Source organism: Otolemur garnettii, unplaced genomic scaffold, assembly GCF_000181295.1.
Source record: "Otolemur garnettii isolate 467f Iridium unplaced genomic scaffold, OtoGar3 scaffold00001, whole genome shotgun sequence".
NCBI classification, from domain to species: Eukaryota; Metazoa; Chordata; class Mammalia; order Primates; family Galagidae; genus Otolemur; species Otolemur garnettii.
In genome coordinates, this window is record NW_003852396.1 from 71,516,256 (window position 1) to 71,537,840 (window position 21,585).

The 21,585-nt window shown below is 46.8% G+C and overlaps 1 protein-coding gene across 1 annotated transcript in view; it reads right to left on the reverse strand.

Moving 5' to 3' along the window:
- Positions 1-21,585, reverse strand: part of AMBRA1 (autophagy and beclin 1 regulator 1) — a 239,126-nt gene that overhangs the window by 6,421 nt on the left and 211,120 nt on the right. The window contains 3 exon segments of the mRNA XM_012803007.2: positions 3,001-3,194; positions 5,752-5,844; positions 13,961-14,100. Coding sequence (XP_012658461.1) covers positions 3,001-3,194; positions 5,752-5,844; positions 13,961-14,100 — 427 coding nt within the window.

The following is a 21,585-nucleotide window of genomic DNA, read 5'->3' on the forward strand; positions in this document are numbered from 1 at the left end:
CCTGGGCTCAAGCGAGTCTCCTGCCTCTGCCTCCCAAGTAGCTGGGACCACAGGCGCCCGCCACAACGCCCGGCTATTTTTTTTTTGGTTGCAGCCGTCATTGTTGCTTGGCGGGTCCGGGCTGGGGATTCGAACCCACCACCTTGGGTGTACATGGCTGGCGCCCCAGCAGGCCGAGCCATAGGCGCTAAGCCGAAGTTTTTTTTTTTTTACTTCTTCCTCCTGTAGTGTTCTCTTGCCCCCCATGTAGCTGGGATCACAAAGTCTGGCTGTCTTGTTGTTGTTGTTGTTGTAGAGACGGGGTCTCATTCTGGCTTGCTCTGTCTTCAGCTGGTCTTGAACCTCTGAGCACAGGTGATCCACCTGTCTCGGCCTCCCACAGCGCTGGGACAACAGGCGTGAGCCACCACGCCTGGCCGATTTTCTCAAACTTTTATAAAGCAAGAAATTAACAAGTAGCCTGGGATCCCTTTGGGTGCTGAGATGGGGCAGGTCATAGAACAGTGATTACTGTAAGTAGGGTGGCTTCTAACATTAATAAATCTGGGATGCTGTAGCAGGCGTGTGTGCAGGGGGTCCCCCATCTAGCCAAACCTAGAGAGGAGTTAACTCCTTATCCAGGGTCTTACTAACCATGTTCTTGCAGATTTGGCTACTGGTTGTGTCAATATAAGGAAAAGATGCTGTGCCTACCTCTGTATAGGGAAGTTTAGATCCAAAGAGAACCCTGATCCCTCGTCTCCTCTGTGAGGACTCTGACAGCAAAGCAGTGGGGTTAGCACCTCAGAACAAGGCTCTTGGTCCTGGGAGCAACATGTCTAGGTAGTGACATCCATCTATCAAGTCCCCACACCCTTTGACCCACACCTCCCTCTCCCCAACTGCTTTTTGAAAGGGATGAGATGCACGGAAGGGCTGGGGGCCAGAGCACTTGGCAAAGTTCACAGGGCCACAGACAGAAGCAGTGAGCTGTCCAACCCTTTCTGCCTACTGCTTCTGACTAGTGCCTTGGCTCAGAAGGGTTCACTCTCCACTTGTTCTGCTTTACAGGAGGGAGGTCCTGGCCCCTTGAAACTGGGAAAGAGAGTTCCTTTCTCCCCATCTACCTTCTGCCCCTACTCCCTAACCAGAAAGAAAGGAAGTTATAATTGACTGGAGGCCACAAATGGGCCAGATGATAACCAAGAAGGCAGCAGAGAATTCCTTGGGAGTTGAAACACCAGAGGACATATGCCTTCTCAAGTTGGCAGCTCCTGCTCCTAGAACTCCTGCACTTCACCTTCAGGCTAAAGGCCTCAATCCCAGCCCAGCCCCAGTAATCTGCCCTTCCCACTCCCAGCCTCAGTTCTCAAAATGTACTGGATATGCCACTAACACACACCTGCGAGTGGTTCTTTTTTGCATAGCTCAGTGTTTCTGAGCTTGGTGCCCTTGCATGTGCCGTCTCCTCTTTAGCAAGGCCTCCCTGCCACCCATTTGCCTAACTCCTCCTCATCCTTAAAGACTCAGCTCAGGGGCACATCCTCCACAAGTCTTCCCTGAGCCTCCCTCCTTTGTGCCCCTGAGGTCCTCATCACACTAAAGTAATTATCAGTTTAGGTGTCTGTCTTCCTCTCTAGACTGTGAGTTCCTTGGGGAACATCGGAGGCTTATTTGTCTTCACAGCCCAAGTGGCTGACAATTGGCTTAGTACACGGCCATGAAATCAAAACAAAGGGGGGCACCTACGACTACAGAATGCCTCTCCAAATCCCTCATGGGCAGGCTTCATACTATCTGGGTCAACTAGGGGCTCCCAGAGACTGTCCATCTATGGGGACAAAGGGGTGGAGTGCTGGTTCCACTGGAGAAGCCAGTGGTACTTCCCTGTTACTTGGCTCTCAGGCTTCCTGGAACAGGCCTAGCAGACTCGAGGGAAGGATCAGAGTCCACAGAAACTCATAAAACCAGGCCTAGTGATGGTGGAAAGAGCCTTCAGTTACCTCTTTGTCATCGAGGCCTCAAAGTTGCAGCTGGCAGTGCTCATGTTTCCACTAAGGAGGCTTCTACCCAACAGAGAACCACGGGCCTCAGATGTAGGAAGTGTACTGGGCTATGGAATGAAAAGGGACTTAACTTTGAAAAATTTCAGTTCCCTATGGGGGACTGCAGTGTGGAGAGCCATTCTGGGGGGGTAACATGGGCAACCATGTGGTTTTGTGCCTGATATGCACCATGGCTTCTCCCCCCCGTGGTCTGTTTTGAGCAATGACTTAACACACACCTAGAAAATGTGTGTCTGTTTAGAGTTGCCTTGTTCAGGGCTGGGCCCAGCAAGGGAGCTAGAGGTAGGGGTGAGGAGAATATGGAGTGACAACAGCTTGTTTAACACAGCTGCTGGCAGACTCCTAAGGGGCTCTATCTACTGCTGGGAAGTGCTAATTGGTTCTTACAAGTGTGAGGCCAGCATGAAGGGCCAGGGTTGAGGGCAACTGAGCCACACCTGAAATAGGTGAGAGGAAGGGGTTGATGGTGTGCCAGGCTGCAGCCAAAATGGTAACAAACCCAGGTGTGAAAGAAAAATGAGAGGACCTCACTTGTAGCAGTCCCAAATGTCATCTTGGCAGACGGAAGACAACCTGTGGGCTGGCCATGGAAGCCTAAAACCTGGGGTGTACTTCTCTGGAATAAGAGCTTACAGCAGCAAGTTTCTGTTGTAGCCCTTTCAAACCAGTCTACTTTCTGCGCTCTCTCTTTATAAAAACAGCCTGGGTCCTCCCAGTTTAGAAGAGAAAGAAGTCAGTGTATTTGGTGGGAACTTAGTAAGGTTATAAGAGCTGGTCAGCTTATTGGAAACATTGACCCAGCTCAGGGAAATGATGATTCTGCCTGAGAAGGCTCTTAATGTCATCAGCAGGTGGGCATTGCCCAGACACAGAAGAGGGTGCTCACCCTAACTAAGGAATGGCTCTCATGGAGCACCACTGTCCAGAGCTCCCTCTGGCACTGCACAGCTCTTACCTTCACCAGGACCTGAGGCTGCTGTCCCTGGCTCCTGTACCTCCCTCTCAGTCTGTGTTTCGGCATTTTGCAGCTGAAGGGTCAGAGTCTGGGTGCCCTGAGATGTCACTGAGGTGGTGGGGTTCCGGGGCTGTAGCCCAATTGCATTCATCAGACCCATGTCTCTGTCTGTCCTCCATGTGGCTCTGCTGGTTCTAGGGAGAGAAAAGCAGGCTGTAGTCAGGCAAGACTTGGGACAGCTCCCCTCACAGAGCTCCATGGGCTCCATGTCAATCCTGTGCTCCTGAAGCTGCTTCCTGATGGTGGTTAACTCATCTGTGTCCATTCTCCTCCAAGGTCAGCCTATTCCCTGGGACAAAGGAAGGAGGCCACAGAACCATCCAATCTGGCAAACCCAGCTATTTTCTTTTCTTTTTTTTGAGACAGTCTCACTTTGTGGCTCTGGGTAGAGTGCCGTGGTGACATAGCTCATAGCAACCTCAAATACTTGGGCTCAAGTGATCTGCTTGACTCAGCCTCCCAAGTAGCTGGGACTACAGGTGTGCACCACAATACCGGCTATTTTTTAGAGATGGGGTCTCGCTCTGGCTCAGGCTGGTCTCAAATCTCCTGAGCTCAGGCAATCCACCCGCCTCAGCTTCCCAAAGTGCTGGGATTATAGGCATGAGCCACTGTGCCTGGCAAACCCAGCTATTTTCACTCATTTCCTTACAAAGTAGACCTTTTGCAGAGGTAAAGGTAGAAATGGTTGATCTCAAAGACTCTTATTTAGATTCAAGATTCCACTAGCTAATCCACCAGACAAAGGGTAAGTAGTGGAAGGAGGTCCTTACCTTCCTTCTAACTGTACAAGGTTGGACAATTACGTTTATAAACTCATCCTAGAAAAAGCACTTTGAATGGGGGACTAGGCACTGATGTCGGTGCATAGCTCCCCAAGGGGAGTATGATATTTAGCAATGAGGTAAGTAACAGTTTTTCTAGGATGAGTTTGTGAACTTAACTGGCTACAATGAAAGCTCTGACAGCCATTCCAGAAAAAGAGTTCCAAAACAGCTTTGAAGGGTGGGCTATGTGCTGGTATCACTACATAGTTTCCCAAAAGGACTACTTCAAAGTGACTATAATGATATTCATCAATGAGGTATGTAGCACTTTTGCCAGGATGAGTTTTTGAACTTCATTATCCAATCTTGTATGCTTTCAAGATTCTAGTTTAAATCTTGGAATTTCTAAGTGGACTAAGATTCCTTTGAAGGGAAAGAACTGGAACACTTATAAGGCTGTTCTGAAATCCTCCTTCCCAGGCCTTCTGGAAACAGACTCTTCTTGGGAGGCTGAGGCAAGAGAATTGCTTGAGCCCAAGAGTTTGAAGTTGCTGTGAGCTATGATGCCATGGCACTTTACCAGAGCAACATACTGAGACTCTGTATCAAAAAAAAAAAAAAAAAAGAAGGAAGGAAGGAAGGAGAAAAGGGAAAGAGAAAGGGAGAAAAAAAAGGAGAGGGGAGGGGAGAGGAGAGAAAAGAAACAGACTTCTGCAGGGAGGGAGCACAAACTGCCCCAACAAGGCCCAGGCCCTAGGCCAATACTTCCTTCTCCCTGGACATTTCCCAGGCTTAACCCTTAGGATGGCAGGGACTTGCAGCAGAGGCAGCCCAGGACTTCTGCAATATCACCAAACACTCCTATTTCTAGCTACTCTGGGATTATTCCTCCTGCTATGCCCAGCAATTCCTACAGGAAGTGGCAAGTGCCTTGGGTTTATCATTGACCTAGCACTCTTTGTTTTTTCAAAACTTCAGTCTTCATTAGTGAATTCAGTGATATAGGACCAATACCAGATTTCTACTCTTTAATTGCCCCTGGAGAAGCTTTATTCCTGGGCTGTAGTCCTGGGCAGCTTGGACTTGGGGGCTGGGCCATCTAAGAGATCCCTCTGCATATTCTCCTTGGGCCATGGAGCAGACTTTGTGGGGCAGCATCTTTCTCCAGTGCCCTGTTTTCTTACTTCACCCCAAGGTGCCCAGACACCATGGCCAGGGTGGGAGGAACTCAGAGGGGATTCTAAAGCAAGACTCTGAGAGTGGAGGTTTTGTTCTCACTCTTAGCCATGGAATACTTTTCTCAAGTGAAACTATCTGCAAAAGCTCAATACACGAAACAGATCAATGAGAAGCTGCACTGGTTGGGGTGGGGCCCAGAGTCCTGGAGCGTAGTCTGAAGATGCTGCCTGAGAGCCCATCAAAAGCAGGAGGGGGCATGACTGGGTGACCTATAGTCAGGAAGGATAGGAAGGATTGCTTGAGCTCAAGAGTTTGAGGTTACAGTGAGCTATGATTATGCCAGTGAATAGCCACTGCACTCCAGCCTGTGTGACACAGTGAGACCCCATCTCAAAAAAAATTAATAAACAGGCTTGGCATCTGTAGCTTAGTGGTTAAGGTGCCGGCCACATACACCATGGCTGGTGGATATGAACCCAGCCCAGGCCGGCCAAACAACAATGATGACAACTATAACAAAAAAAAAGCCAGGTGTTGTGGTGGGGGCTGTAGTCCCAGCAACTTGGGAGGCTGAGGCAAGAGAATCACTTAAGCCCAGGAGTTTGAGGTTGCTGTGAGCTATGATGCCACAACACTCTACCAAGGGTGACAAAGTGCGACTCTGTCTCAAACACATACACACAAAAACAATAGCAGAAAGAAGGGACAGGCCCCAGCCAGCTGCTCCTCCCCACTTCCCACATACCCAGGCCGCTCGCTGCTCCTGCTGTTGGAATGGACAGTGAAGACAGTCTCGTTCAGCTGGTCCCAGTAGTATTCAACACCAGAGTTTAAGGCCCTAAAAATCAGTTGGGAAGGATGGAGAAGAGAAGGTGAAAGACATTAGAGAGGGAATGATAAGAGCTCTTTAAAAGTCTTGGGCTTTGTGGACTGTGGTTTGGCAGCCCATCCTTACTCTGTCCTGGGCCTGGGCTGAGTCCCAATCTATCTTTAGAGGGTCACAAACATTCTGGGTATTAGGCTTCACCTGGGAGAATATAACCACAGCCAAACAAAATGCTCTTCCTTTCACCACTCAGTACTATGCCCCTCCTGGCTCCTTTGAGAGGTCTGTTGGCCTGTAGGTTTGGGGTGATCTTCAGACCATCCCTTTAAAAAGTAGTTTGACTATCCCTAGGCATCACAGTGGTTTAGTTCCAAAACTCCCACTGATGCTCAAGACCCTTATATAAAATGGCACTCTATTGGCATATAACCTATGCACATCCTCCCGTATACTCACAATCATCTCTAGATTACTTATAAGACCTAGTACAGGCTCGGCACCTGTAGCACAGAGGTTATTGTGCCAGCCACATATGCTGATGGTGGCGGGTTTGAACCTGGCCTGGGCCAGCTAAACAACAATGACAACTACCACAAAAATACCTGGGTGTTGTGGTGGGTGCCTTTAGTCCCAGCTACTTGGGAGGCTGAGGCAAGAGAATTGCTTAAGCCCAAGAGTATGAGGTTGTGATGAGCTGTAATGCCAGGATACTCTATGAGGGTGACATAATGAGACTCTGTCTCAAAAAAAAAAAAAAAAAAAGACCCAGTGCAACATAAATGCCTTATATCACTCTCACACACACACACACACACACACACATTTTGAGACAGAGTCACATTTTGCCACCTTTGGTAGAGTGCCATAGTGTCATAGCTCACAGCAACCTTAAACTGTTGGGCTCAAGCGATCCTCTTGCTTCAGCCTCCCAAGTAGCTGGAACTACAGTGCTCGACTATTTTTAGAAATAGGGTGTCGCTCTTGCTCAGGCCTGTCTCAAATTCATGAGCTCAGGCAATCAACTCACCTCAGCCTCCCAGAGTGCTTAGGATTAAAGGCATGAGCTATGGTGTCCGGCCTCATATACCACATTTCTATTTGTATTTTTCAACTATATTTCAAAATTTGTATTATTTTATGTTGTATTATTTTTTGAGAAAGGGTCTTAATTCTGTTGTCCCGGCTAGAGTGCAATGGTGTTATCATAGCTCACTATAATCTCAAACTCCTGGGCTCAAGTGATCCTCCTGCCTCAGCCTCCCATGTAGCCAGGACTACAGGCATGCACTACCATATCCAGCTAATATTTTTCCTATTTTTTTGTAGAGACAGGGTCTTGCTATGTTGTTCAGGCTGATCTCAAATTCCTGGCCTGAAGTGATGCTCCTGTTTTAGCCTCTCAAAATGCTAGTACTATAGTTGTGACCACCAAACCAGGCCTGTTTTGTTATTTTACTGCTGCTTTTTTTTTTTTTTTTTTTTGAGACAGAGCCTCAAGCTGTCCCCCTGGGTAGAGTGCCGTGGCATAGCTCACAGCAACCTCCAACTCCTGGGCTCAAGCGAGTCTCCTGCCTCCGCCTCCCAAGTAGCTGGGACCACAGGCGCCCGCCACAACGCCTGGCTATTTTTTGGTTGCAGCCGTCATTGTTGTTTGGCGGGTCCGGGCTGGGGATTCGAACCCGCCACCTTAGGGGCACGGGGCTGGCGCCTTAGCTGGTTGAGCTACAGGCGCCGAGCCTTTACTGCTGCTTTTATCACACAAACTCCTCCCCCGCCCCCATACTTTCAATTTGTGGTTGGCTGAATCCATGGATACAGAGTTGTGTACTACGGGATGGTTGTATCTTCTTCTAACTACCAGCTATTTGGGGGGGCTTGGGAATTGTCTGAGAACAGCACAGGTAATTAAGTTGGCAAAGGTGAGAGAAAGCTGCTTTACATTAGGGCAGAAGCAAATGGCCAGAAATTAACAGCAGAGGCCTCCAAAAACTAAGTCATCACTGTACTTTTTTGGTGAACAAATCCTGGCTGCATTAGGCACTAGTGAAGCCAGCTGCCAGGAAGCCTCTGATTACAAACTTGTCAAAATTTATTGACAGGCTGCAATACCATGTAGGTCCCTGCCAAATCTTTCTTCTGTAATTCTTGCTAGCCAGGGCTGGTTAGTGACAACAAATTGTTCATACCAACCCTACAACAAACCATGTACTGCCTGACCTGGAACTCTCCTTCCTATCTCAGAAATGAGACCACCAGAAGGCCTCTTGTCTGTGTTGGGACTGTCAGTATGATGCTGGTGGCCAAAAGAGCCCTCGGAACACTTTCCATCAGGGCAGCATACAGTCTTAGCTCAGAGCGGGCAGCCTGGCTATTTCAAACAGAACAGGGGCTACAGCTATTGTCTCAATATGCTATTTTACTCTCCTGCTCTATCCTAATCCTTTCTGCTCTCCACAATCGGGTCTAGTTCTAAGCTCTGATTTGTTCTGCTTTCTGTGGTCAGAGAACTTAACTACAATAAGCTCATGGGTTTGGTTTAAATTCTGAGCACTGCACCAAGGAATAGAGTAGAAGACACACTCTCTGACTACTGCAGCTCTTAGTCTTCGATCCCTAGTGCCACTGATTCCGGCAGACAACCTAAAGAATGATCCCAACCACTCCCTTCCTTCTTGGGTCTCAGTGAGAATAAATGAGTCACTGTTTGCTCTAGTTTCTCCTGGGGAGCTATACAAACATGCAAAGGGAAGAGGAGTGGGAGGGCCAATCAGGGTGGACCTTTTCAAATGGACTTGCACTTAACACCTGGCTTCCTTCAACAGCTGGAAGCTATGCTTCTGGGCTTGGTTCAACAACTTCCTCACTTTGGGGGCCTTCCTGGGCTCCCTGAACATACCTAAGAGCCAGCCTGGTGCCCTCAGTGAACACAAAGCTCTTTCCACTGAATTCTAGTTTCAAACTTCCCAACATCTAGGGAATATTCCCTTTGAGAACATTCTTCTTCCATCTATCAGTTGCATGGCTGCAGACGACAAGGTCACATGGCTGTCTCCCTGGAAAGGGCTATTTCTGCAACACAGGAAAGAGCTGACACCTGGCTCTTACAGCCTCACCTGAAAGATGTTAGTCTCTGTGGTAATTCTGGCTCCCCTATTGATTCAGGGGCATGTCTTTTCCCTCCTTGGGCAGTAATGCTTGATTCTAACTACCATATTCAGTGGTGGCTCCCTCTGAGGAGACAGCTGTCAGAACTCCACAGGCTCAGCCTACTCTTCACTGCCCGAGTCTCTCAATTCTGTCTTCTGAGCTGACTCTGAGAAGCAGTGGCCTTCCCAGCACTCCCACTCCCCAACACACACGTAGGGTTGATCTGTGAAGCCAGAAGTGAGGAAGCACCCCTCACATCAGTCTGGAGCTACACGCCCACTATGGTTGGGGGGTGCTGGCTGAGGCACAGCAGAAGCCTGGGACGAGTGTGTGTGTGGGAGCAGAGCACAGGAGAAAGGAGTACCTCACTGCAAGGAAGGGCAGGGTGACTGGGCTATCAGTCCCCTGTGGCTTTCTTTGCACAGGGGCTGGAGGGCTGGCTGTTTGTCTTCCCACCTGTCCTAAGAATTTCTTGCCCTGGAGAGATTAAGTATTTTCTAAGGCCTTTGGTCTATTGTCAAGTAAGGTTTTAGTATCACCAAGAGATGCCCAAGGAGCTTGTTTCCTTGGGCATGTCTTGGTGATACTAAAACCCCACTTGACAACAGGCAGACAGACAAAGGAGAGCACCAAGGCTAAGACAATGGAGAACTTAAGAGCAGTACAGAGAACACAAGATGACATACAGCTGCCTGTGCTTGAGACAAAGGCAGATAACCACCTCTTGTGGAGGGAGAGCTACAATATTGGCCCAGTTGGCTGGCTGGATCCTGTGCCCTTGGCAATGGATATGTGGAGGGATTGGCAGTAGCCCATGAAGAACACAAAGCTCCTGAGCTCCTGCTTCCCTGTTGGTTCTCCCTACTCTAGTCAGAGACCAATAACAGATAAACAAGCTCACTTCTTGTTGGGGGGGAGGGGGCTAACATAGCCCCCTCAAACCCTTTTCCCCCTCCCCCTCCTCCTAAGACAAAGACACAAAGAATCCAGCTAGCACCAACCCCCAAAAGTTCCCCAGAAAGACACTAACCTGAGGGGTAGCCTGAGGAATGTGCCCACCTACCCCCCACCCACAGCCCCATATAAAAGTGGTCTCTAACTGCCCCTGGGTGCAAAGGCCATCTCTGCACTGCTCAGGCAGGTCAACCTCCCCTTTCAATAAATCTGGCCTGAACACCACCTCTGCCGCCTCCCCTGGGCGCCACCATTTACATCACTTCTCTTATATTTTGCACTCAAATACCTGACCCTCTTAAATGCATACACATAATCTAGACCTATACTCTTTACCTGAGGTCTTAAAGAATTAACAATTTTTTTTGTATTTGTTTTTATTTTGTTGTAAACATGGTATAAGAATTACAAAATTATGTGTGCATTCTTATGGTATAATTTTCTGTGGAAGTGAGTACACTGTTTTCAACAGAACTTTAAGGAGTTTTTTTTTTTTTTTGGAGACAGAGTCTTACTATGTCCCCCTTGATAGAGTGCTATTACATCATAGTTCACAGCAACCTCAAACTCTTGGACTTAAGCTATTCTCTTGCCTCAGCCTCCCAAGTAGCTGGGACTACAGGCGCCTGTCACAACACCTTGCTATTCTTTTGTTGCTGTTGTCATTGTTGTTTAGCGGGCCTGGGCCAAGCTTGAACCCACCAGCTTCAGTGTATGTGGCCAGTGCCCTACTCACTGAGCTACGGGGTGCCAAGACTTTAAAGAAGTCTTTGATGGGGCAGCGCCTGTGGCTCAAAGGAGTAGGGTGCCAGCCCCATATGCCAGAAGTGGCAGGTTCAAACCCAGCCCTGGCCAAAAACTGCAAAACAAACAAACAAAAAAGAGTAAGAGATTCTCCACATTTCCTACAATGTTAGATTCTTCAAGGCAGACAAGTACATAAATGGAATTGACAAAGACTGAAATGAAAAAAAAAAGTTTTTGATGGAAAAAAAAGTTAAGAACTAGATCAGGCTCGGGGCCTGTAGTTCAGTGAGTAGGGCGCCGGCCACATACACTAAATCTGGTGGGTTTGAGCCCAGCCCAGGCCTGCTAAAACAACAATGATAGCTGCAACCAAGAAAAAATAGCTGGGCACTGTGGTAGGTGCCTGTAGTCCCTGCTACTTGGGAGGCTGAGGCAAGAGAATAGCTTAAGCCCAAGAGTTTGAGGTTGCTGTGAGCTGTGGCACCACAGCACTCTACTGAAGGTGATATAGTAAGATTCTGTTGAACCAGAACCAGTCATAAGAAAGCTCTAGATTGGAAAGTCAGGAAGTCTACTTGCCATTGGCATGCTGGGAGATCTTGGGTGAGTCTTAAATTCTGTACCTGTATATTATTCAGAGTCTTCCTTGCCTAAGCTGTACAAATAGGAAAGTGACTGAGAATTAGAGAAGTTTTAGGAATTTATATGGTACCCTTAAATTTCCAGCCCTCAGGCTTGAGGCATTTGCCAAGCCTTTCCCAAAAGCAACACCAAAAAAAGATAGGCTACATTGGTTTGCTCTCAGTGGGATCAATTAGGTGTGTAATGGGACACTGACATGCCTAATGCTAGTGCCATCTTAGGAAAGAGGCTTGAGTTTCGGAATGTAAGAGAGATGCCCAGGCATCCCAAGATGGCTTAGGCCTACCGAGACTCTGGGATGCTGAGGATGCCATATGGGGAAAAGAGAAAACAGAGGCCAAAGCCAGCTTTATGCTTGGCTGAGGTGACAGTGACTCACATCATGTATGTAGGCTGGGGTTTCAGACATAAACCCTTTTGTGGGGCGACAATAGACAGGGTGTAGAGATTCTGCCTCTGTAAGAGCAGATCACTTTGCAAGGGAGGGGCCTGGGAATTTGGTTGGGTCAAAGATCAGTGTGCGAGCCAAAGACGAAACAACACTGCTAAAAACGAAAGTCTCAGAGAAATAGGGAAAGAAACTACAATGGTGGCTTGGCGCCTGTGGCTCAACTGGCTAGGGCGCCAGCCACGTACACCTAAGGTGGCGGGTTTGAATCCCCAGCCCGGACCCGCCAAACATCAATGACGGCTGCAACCAAAAAGTAGCTGGGCGTTGTGGCGGGCGCCTGTGGTCCCAGCTGCTTGGGAGGCTGAGGCAGGAGACTCGCTTGAGCCCAGGAGTTGGAGGTTGCTGTGAGCTGTGATGCCACGGCACTCTACCCAGGGGGACAGCTTGAGGCTCTGTCTCAAAAAAAAAAAAAAAAAGAAACTACAATGGTGGTGAGAATAAAAGTAGGTCTAGAATTCTGTGTCAGTTTTGGGAACAATGCCTGTTAGATTCCTCTTACGAATGTCTTGGGACTACAGACATGCTGGGGGAAAGGCAAAACCCAGCAGGCCCAGTGCCTGTGCTAACAGTGGAAGAGTGAAAGTGAAAGATGCAGGCTGGAAAAGCACAGAGAGATGGTGGAAGAATGCTCTGCTCTCTGGAGCAAGTAGCTGGCAACCAAAGCAATCTCCTAGCTCTAAGAGTGGCCCTTCTAGGTCAGGCTTAGACAGTAGCCTCTCTTTGGGAGAGGCTCTAAAAATTCAAGATGGAATGTGAAAGCTACCTCAGCACCAGGTCTTCTTCTTCCTGGGCCACTGACCTCTGCTGACAAGGGCTCAGTGAACTGACCCAACACACACTCTAGCAGAAAACACCTAAGGCCCGAAACACACCATCAGACCTGTCACACCACACTTTGTGAACACTCTTGTAGAAGACTCTGCATCAAGTTGAGTACAGCATTAGGACAGCCTGGAGGGAGAAGTGGCATTTAGTCGGCTGGAACCCTGCAGCGTCCCACGCAGCAATCAGCCTGATCTGCAGTGAAGCACAGAGCTTCACCCTCCCCACCTGGCTGGGTCTGCAAACTGATGACAAATCTGGCTGACTCCCAGGATCCTGCATGAATGGATCTTGGACAGACCTCTGTCCTCCAAAAAGCCAGTGGAAGTAGGTGTCATTAGGATATAAGACAGGAGAAATGTATTGGTTCCTTGTGCCCTCCTATTCCTAACTTTTAGATCAGATAATAATCATTTTTATTTTAAATTGCTTTTTAATCTGCTTTCATGATCATGAAGCCAGAGCTTCAAGTAGAAAGGAAAGTAGGCAGGACACAAAGACAGGCTGCTAGGATCAGTAGCTTGACAAATTAGGGTTTTTTGCTTTTTTTTTTTTAAGAGATACAGCCTCACTTTGTTGCCCTCAGTAGAGTTCCATGGCATCACAGCTCACAGCAACCTCTAGCTCTTAGGCTTCGGCAATTCTCTTACCTCAGCCCCCCAAGTAGCTTGGACTATAGGCACTCACGACAACGCCCGGCTATTTTTTGTTACAGTTTGGCCAGGGTTCGAACCTGCCACTGAACCTGCCACTCTCAGTATATGGGGCTGGCGCTCTACTCACTGAGCCACAGGTTACCGCCTGACAAATTAGGGTTTTAACAATACTCTATTTCCAATTTTATTTGTTGAGTTAATGTCTACAGCATTTATACAAACTCAAGACCACCCTGTTGTATTTTTCAAAAAAGCATTTTATTTATTTATTTTTTGCAGTTTTTGGTCGGAGCTGGGTTTGAACTCGCCACCTCCAACATACGGGGCCAGTACCCTACTCATTTGAGCCACAGGCACCGCCCTCAAAAAGCATTTTTAAAAAGCATCTTTGATATCTAAGCTTTTACCTGCAGGGAAACTTTACTATCACTAGGATACCAGAGAAGGGAAAACAAAGAAAAAAAAATATTGCCTGTAATTCAAGAAGACACAACCACAAAACCTGGTCTTCTGATGTGTCTAAAACGGGGAGCTACAGGAACAGGGCCCATTAAGAAGTGGCACTGGGAATGAGGCAGGCTCTAGCAGGACTTAAATTTCACATCTGAAAGATTCCATCTGACTAGCCAGGTCCATGGGTGAATGCTAATTACTCTAGCCAGTCCTCTGCCCAGATGACCCCTTACCTCCCACACCCTGGGCCACTTACTCTGGTCGGCAGATCACCAGGTCTCCTTTGTTGGTACCATAGGCGAGGCCGAGTCCTGGCTCAGGCAGCCAGCGGGCAGAATTGATGCTGACATGTCTCCGCTGATCAGCAGGCATAGGGTAAAGGACATTGAAAACTCTCTGGGTGGAGAACAAGGGAAGAAAAGAGATAAAGATAACAATTTGTTATCAAGAATAATAAAATCCAGGGAGAAACAAATTAACCACAGGGAGGAAAGGAGATCGTTAGGCTGGGAATGGACTGACTCCTAACTCAAGTTTGAGAACTTAGGGTGGGACTCTCTTATTTTTGGTGAGAGGTAAGTCTCTTTCAAGAAATATTAGGAGTCCCTTTCTTCCTCCCACAATCCCTGGTGCTCTTTCTTTTGAACTTGGGCCCGGCAGAATGGCTTCCCAAAAAGAAGGGTGGTAAGAAGAAGAAGGACTGGTCAGCCATCAACACGGGTGGTGACTAGAGAATACACCATCAACATTTATAAATGCATCCATGGAGTGGGCTTCAAGAATCATGTCCCGGCTCGGTGCCTGTGGCTCAATAGGCTAAGGCGCCAGCCACATACACCTGAGCTGGTGGGTTCGAATCCAGCCTGGGCCCACCAAACAACAATGATGGCTGCAACCAAAAAATAGCTGGGCATTGTGGCGGGCGCCTATAGTCCCAGCTACTTGGGAGGCGGAGGCAGGAGACTCGCTTGAGCCCAGGAGTTGGAGGTTGCTGTGAGCTGTGATGCCATGGTACGCTACCCAGGGTGACAGCTTGAGGCTCTGTCTCAAAAAAAAAAAAAAAAAAAAGAATCATGTCCCTCAGGCACTCAAAGAGATCCAGAAATTTGCCATGAAAGAGATGGCCTCCAGATGTGCACACTGATACAGTCTGGGCCAAATGCATAAGGAATGTCCCATACCATATCTATGTGCAGTTGCCCAGAAAACATAATGAAGATGGAGATTCATTAAACAAGTTCTGTACTTTGGTTACCTATGTACCTGTTACCACTTTCAAATATCTACAGTCAATGTGGATGAGAACTAACTGGTTATTTTCAGACATATCAAATAAAGTTATAAAAGCACCAAAAAAAAAAAAAAAACAGAAAAGAAATATTAAGGGATATACTTGATGTACTCTCCTTAGAGCTTTTTAGTACATTAAATTTTGTTACTTTTAAGTTAACTCCCTGGAAAGGCCCAGAGAGCCCACCACACCAGGAAGGACTGCCCAAAACTTTCCTCTGACCAGACCAACAAGTGAGAGTCAACCTTGGCTGGTAGTCCTGTTACCACAGAAATTACAATGCTCTCACAGCAAAAGGGAAAGCTGAAAGAGGGTGGGAGGGGTGATAACATCAGAGAACATTCTTAATTCATCTAATTAAAAGCAATGTTAAAACTGCTATTGTTAAGGAAACCTAAAAGGTGCATTAAGATGGAAAGAACAGGGTAGAAGGGAATCTTGAATACTCAGGTACACGATTTCTTTCTTGCTCATATAAATGTCACCATTAAATAGGTCAGTTTCCTTTCTCAAAGAGAAATATTCTCAAAACAAAGAAAGAAAAAAAAAGAAAGACAAAACAACAACAACAAAAGATTCTCCTTTCAATAGTGTGTATCTTTCCAAGGTAATATTTTCTGAGGGTTAGCTGTGTCTAGAGTTCAGGCTGAAGGTAAAAAGATGGCCTCTGAGGGCAGTGCCTGTGGCTCAAAAGGGTAGGGCGCCAGCCGCCATATGCCAGAGGTGGCAGGTTCAAACCCAGCCCTGGCCAAAAAAAAAAAAAAAAAGATGGCCTCATAGGCTCTGTGGCCATTGACTTACAAGGTGTTTCAGAAGCACATAGGTCAAAGATAGGCCTAGGCCAGTGGAAGAATGAAAGACCAGGGTCTTAGTCCTAATAATAATGACCTCTCTAGACCTCAGCTTAGAAAGAACACATGTATTCAAATAATTTGGGAGGTTGAAAGAGATGATGTATATAAAGTACATGGCAGGATAGAAGTTCAAAAATGCTAACTGCTGTTAATTGTTATCAGAAACCTGCATCTGAGGCTTCAAAAAACATCATTAGGGCCTGTGAAAGGGACATAAAAGTAAGAATCTATAATCTGGAGTTTATTTCCCTTCTAGCTCCCCCCAGGTTTTAGAGTTTTTTGGGAGGGACAGAGTCTCACTATGTCGCACTCAGTAGAGTGCCATAGTGTCCTAGCTCACAGCAACCTCAAACTCTTGGGCTTAAGCAATTCTCTTGCCTCAGCCTCCCAAGTAGCTGGGACTGTAGGCGCCTGCCACAGCGCCTGGCTATTTTTTTTGCTGTAATTGTCATTGTTTTGAGCAGGCTTGGGCCGGGTTCAAACCTACCAGCCCTGGTGTATGTGGCGGGTGCCCTAACCATGGAGCATGGGTGCCAAGCCACTCCCCCCAGGTTTTAGCCTATAAAATATGAACTTTATCTGCCTTTACCTGCCCCTACAGTACGATTTTAGAAAGTAATACTCATAAAATAAATTTAGGATGGTACAATATTTATTTTTATGATTATCCAGATAAGAGAGAGGGGGACATGAAAGAGAAGAAAGAATCGAGCTTCCTTGGGTACCTGTCTGAAAGGTCTGTACCTGAAAAGCTTCTAGAAAGGCAAAGACAGCAACGTGTGCTCAATATTCTGAAATACGCAGAGAAGAATCCTGTTATGAGTAATATTCCAGGTGTTATGGTGCTGAGAAATGTGCCTAGGCAGCTAATGGCACTCTTCCAGAAAGGCCTTGCTATAGTTCCAAGGTTAAATGGGCTTTCATACACATGGAATTGGCTCAGGTTTGAGGCACAAAACTGCTTGACCTATGGCTGTTGGAAAAAAGAAGTTCCTTTGCCCTCCTGTAGGCCTCAACTACAAATATAAGAATTAGCCAGATGCCTATAATCCTAGCATTCTGGGAGGCCGAGGCAGGTGGATTGCTTGAGCTCAGGAGTTTGAGACCAGCATGAGCAAGAGCAAGACTTGGTCTCTAAAAACAGCTGGGCTCAGTGGATCATGCTTGTAATCCTAGCACTCTGGGAGGCCAAAGTGGGTGGATTGCCCTGAGCTCACAGGTTCAAGACCAGCCTGAGCAAGAGCAAGACCCTGTCTAAAATAAGCTGGGTGTTGTGGCGGGTGCCTGTAGTCCCAGCTACTTGGGAGGCTGAGACAAGAGGAACACTTGAGCCCAAGAGTTTGAGGTTGCTGTGAGCTATGACAGCACAGCACTCTATCAAGGGCGACAAAATGAGACTCTGTCTTGAAAACAAACAAACAGAAAGAACTAGCCAGGGCTCCTTATATCTTAAATAAAAAAGAGCCCAATGAGGCTAATGAATTTCTATCCTAGTCATCTAGAACACGGCTGCTTGACCTCTGGATCATCTCTTCCTTATATTACATTGTTGGCAGGAGCTCTGAACAAATCCATTGCTACTAATCTCTGATCAACCTCTCTGGCTGACCATCTATGAAGATGGCAACACTATTCTTTTTCCTTTGCACCTAATCAACACTTTTCCTTTAAATCAGGGGGTGGGATGTGGTGCCTTTATTCTTTCTCAAAGAAGTTTACACCTCTCCAGAAGATAACCAACGGTTTCTGTCTTGCGTATGGCTGTATGGTTAAATACAACATGGCATTTAACTTTTAACTCTAAAAGGACAATGTGGCTGTGGCTGGGCTCACTTAATCTGTTTAATTTTCCTTCTCAGGTCAGATGGTATGAGTAGGGTACTCTCAGAATTAAGGAGGGATGAGTGTTAATTGCAATGGGTGGGATGAGGGGAGCCTCAGTTTCTTGCTTGTTTCTTGCAGCTATATATGGTCCTTATAATCAAGTCTCCTCTAAAAACACAATGTTTTATAACTGCAGGGAATGGTGCCGGGTGGGGGGGGGGCAGTTAGAAAATGGCTTTGTACCGTTCTGAGCAAGGATCTAACTGAAAATAGAAAAATCAGCTGGGCATCATGGCATGTGCCTATTGTCCTTGCTACTTGGGAGGCTGAGGCATGAAGACGGCTTGAGCCCAGGAGTTTGAGGTTGTGGTGAGCTTATGATGACAACACTATACCCTACCAGGGGTAATAGAGTGAAACAGTAAGACTCTGTCCCCTTACCCACTCCAAAAAAGAGAAAGAAAGAAAAGAAAAAAGAAAATGGTGGCCTTGTAATCTTGCAAGGAGGAGGGGAGAATAGGGTTTAGGAATCAGATGCTTAAGGGCTGTGCTCAGTTTTCTGCTATAAGTCTCAAAGAAAAGAATAAAAGTGGCTTGGCACCCCTAGCACAGTGGTGACGGCGCCAGCCACATACACCAAGGCTCATGGGTTTAAACCTGGCCCGGACCTGCTAAACAACAATGACAAATGCAACAAAAAATAGCCAGGTGTTGTGGCAGTGCCTGTAGTGCCAGCTGCTTAGGAGGCGGAGGCAAGAGAATTGCTTAAGCCTAAGAATTTGAAGTTGCTGTGAGCTGTGATGCTACAGCACTCTACCGAGGGCAAGAATGAGACTTTGTCTCCAAAAAAAAAAAAAAAAGAAAGAAAAAAGAAAAGAATAAAATAACTTTTCTAGAAATGTTACAGACAAAGAAAGAAGCAAACAACCTCTCAAATATCACAAATTTACCTGTTATTGTCCATTGCTGCAGAGAGATTAACAAGCAAATATACTAGAACCTCTGTAAGTTGGCCGTTCAAGGACTATAACAAACTGGTCAACATACAGAGGTAGTCAACATAAGGAGCTTCCACTGAGCATAGGTGGTGCATGTCTGCTTTATAAAAATTAGGTCAACTTCAACTACAACCAAAACATAGCCAGGCACTGTGGCAGGTGCTTGTAGTTCCAGCTACTTGGGAGGCTGAGGCAAGAGAATTGCTTAAGCCCAGGAGTTAGAGGTTGCTGTGAGCTGTGATGCCACAGCACTCTACCCAGGATGACAGTTTGAGGGTCTGTCTCAAAAAGAAAAACAAAACAAAACAAAAAAAACTTTAGGTCAACTTAAGGAGGTTCAACTATAGGGTTCTGCTACACTGTCAATTTGTTTCTTAGTACAGGAACTTGCTTTGGGAATAAAACCTTCAAGATGAGCCCACCTTAAGTGAGACAAGGTCACAGAGGGATTACAAAAAGTAATTAAAGGTTGAGACCCCAAACCTTGCTGACCTTGCTAGCTACTTCACACTTCTGTGGCTATAGGAGTCACAAAGGCATCAATTTGTCTTCTGGCTCTGATGCCCTTCTCATGCCCAAATCCTTAAACAGTGCTGAAAGGGTAGCTCTTAAGTGTGCAGCTCCTTCAATGTCTGGGTATTAGGCTAAATCCTGCTTTGTGGCAGGAAACCAGAAAACACCACATGAAGATCAGCAGCCTCCAGGATCCTTCATAAGCACTTGCTTGCATAGTATTACACTCTCACAGGGGGTGGGGAGGATGAGAGCATAGAGGGTGCAGGGTGGATCAAAATCACTAATTCATAGCTCCTGAGAGGTCATCTGGTCCAGTTCTCAATTCACACATGCCTGAATCTAAAGGACACTTATGCAATGAGAATCTGGCCCAGTTTGAAAAGTACCCAGAAATGTAGTTTCCACTCCTTTCTCAGGCTAAAGTTGAACAGCTTTCAATACACCTTACGGAGGGGGAAATACCACTCATAATTAATCTGCTACAAAGATGAGAGATTATCTGGGCAACAAGTTTCCCAATAATAACAGATGATTAGGATGCTCCAACTACTCTGAACCACTATGGTTTCAGCCATTAGTCTTTCCAACCTAGAGACTGGGTGAGCTATGACTCTCCTTCCAGACTTTGACGGTGAATGCCTCTGTAAACCCCAAGTTCATCAGTACTGATAAAAAAAGAACTGAGATAGTATAAAAGATGGTTCTGATCTTCACTTAAAGGTATCCCAAATACATCTCAATAATAGTTAGGTGCCCTGATGCTCCCCAGATGCTAAGGACAAAGCTGGGAGGCCTGCTGAACAGCCCCCCAAAACCCATCCTTCTCTCTGAAAAAGTAACACCCCATGAAGCTACAACAGCAAATTCTATTACTCTGGAGGAAGATTATCAGGACCAAGGGACCTTTTGTGATGCTGAATACAAAACTCAGTTGCTGATTCATGTTTGAAGAGTCCTGGTTTCACCTGTCTCAGCTGCCGCTATTCCCCAGCATATGACAAATGCTGACAGCACCCCACCCCCCAAGTAGATTGTTCTCATTCCTGTCTAACATCTATGAAGGGAAATGGAATCAATATGCTAGAAGGAACAATTTTCTTAGAGTTAGTGCAGCCTCAGCACATCAATAGGGAATGAGTCAGGTCACCAAGATCTTTATGGTTCTAAGGGATTAGAAGAAGATAATTCCTCCACTTCTGGGACCCAAGACAATCTCTTGTATTGTTTGCCTCTCTGTCCCTCAAACTCTAACTAACAGAAGTGGGGGAAAAGAAAACAGTTTCCAGATCAAAACTAAAGGAGTCTTGTTTCTTGTCAAAGATAGACAGGAAAAGAATAAGAGGAAGTCAGAGAAGGTCAGTGAGAACCCTTCCTCTCCATCCTTTCAAAATTCAGAAGAAAAAGGTACTATAACCCTCAGCAAGATGGTTTGTATTTTCCCTACTGCATGCCAATAAAGCTCTGACCATTATTCCAGGTATCAAATTGTACTGTGCAGATTAGTCCAGATAAGAAGCTGAACGAAAAAACTCCTGTGGTTATTTTCTTTACATTTGGGAATCTCATCATCTGTAAAGTGGTGGCCAGAGGTCAAATGCAGACAGCAGACAGCCTTTAACTAAGTCAAGAAAAGCTGGTTGGGGCTTGGTGCCTGTAGCTCAGCCACGTATACCAGAGCTAGCAGGTTTGAATCCAGCCTGGGGCCTGCCAAACAACAATGACAACTACAACCAAAAAATAGCTAGATACTGTGGTGGGTGCCTATAATCCCAGCTACTTGGGAGGCTGAAGCAAGAGAATTGCTTAAGCCTAAGAGTTTGAGGTTGCTGTGAGCTGAGACACCACAGCACTCTACTTGTTGTGTGTCAGGGTGACAAGGTAAGACCCTGTCTGGCATGGTGGCTCACATCTGTAATCCCAGCACTTCGGGAGGCTGAGGTAGGTGGGATACCTGAGCTCAAAGGTTTGAGACGAGCCTGAGCCAGAGTGAGACCTCATCTCTAAAATTCTCTGGGCGTTGTGGTGGGTACCTATAGTTCCAGCTACTCAGGAGGCTGAGGCAAGAGAATCACTTGAGCCCAAGAGTTTGAGGTTGCTGTGAGCTGTGATGCTATGGCACTCTACCAAGGGTGACCAAGTTAAACTCTGTCCAAAAAAAAAAAAAAAAAAAGAAGCTGGTTGGAAGAAGGGGACAATTGGAAACAGAGGCTGGAAGGGCCATGGGAGAAGATGCCTGGTATAAGCCAGCAGGGCTCTGAGGAGGAAAGGAACTGTGAGGAAGAGAAATGCTCTCTGGCTCGGCACCTATAGCTCAACTGGCTAAGGCGCCAGCCACATACACCTAAGGTGGCGGGTTCGAATCCCCAGCCCGGACCCGCCAAACAACAATGATGGCTGC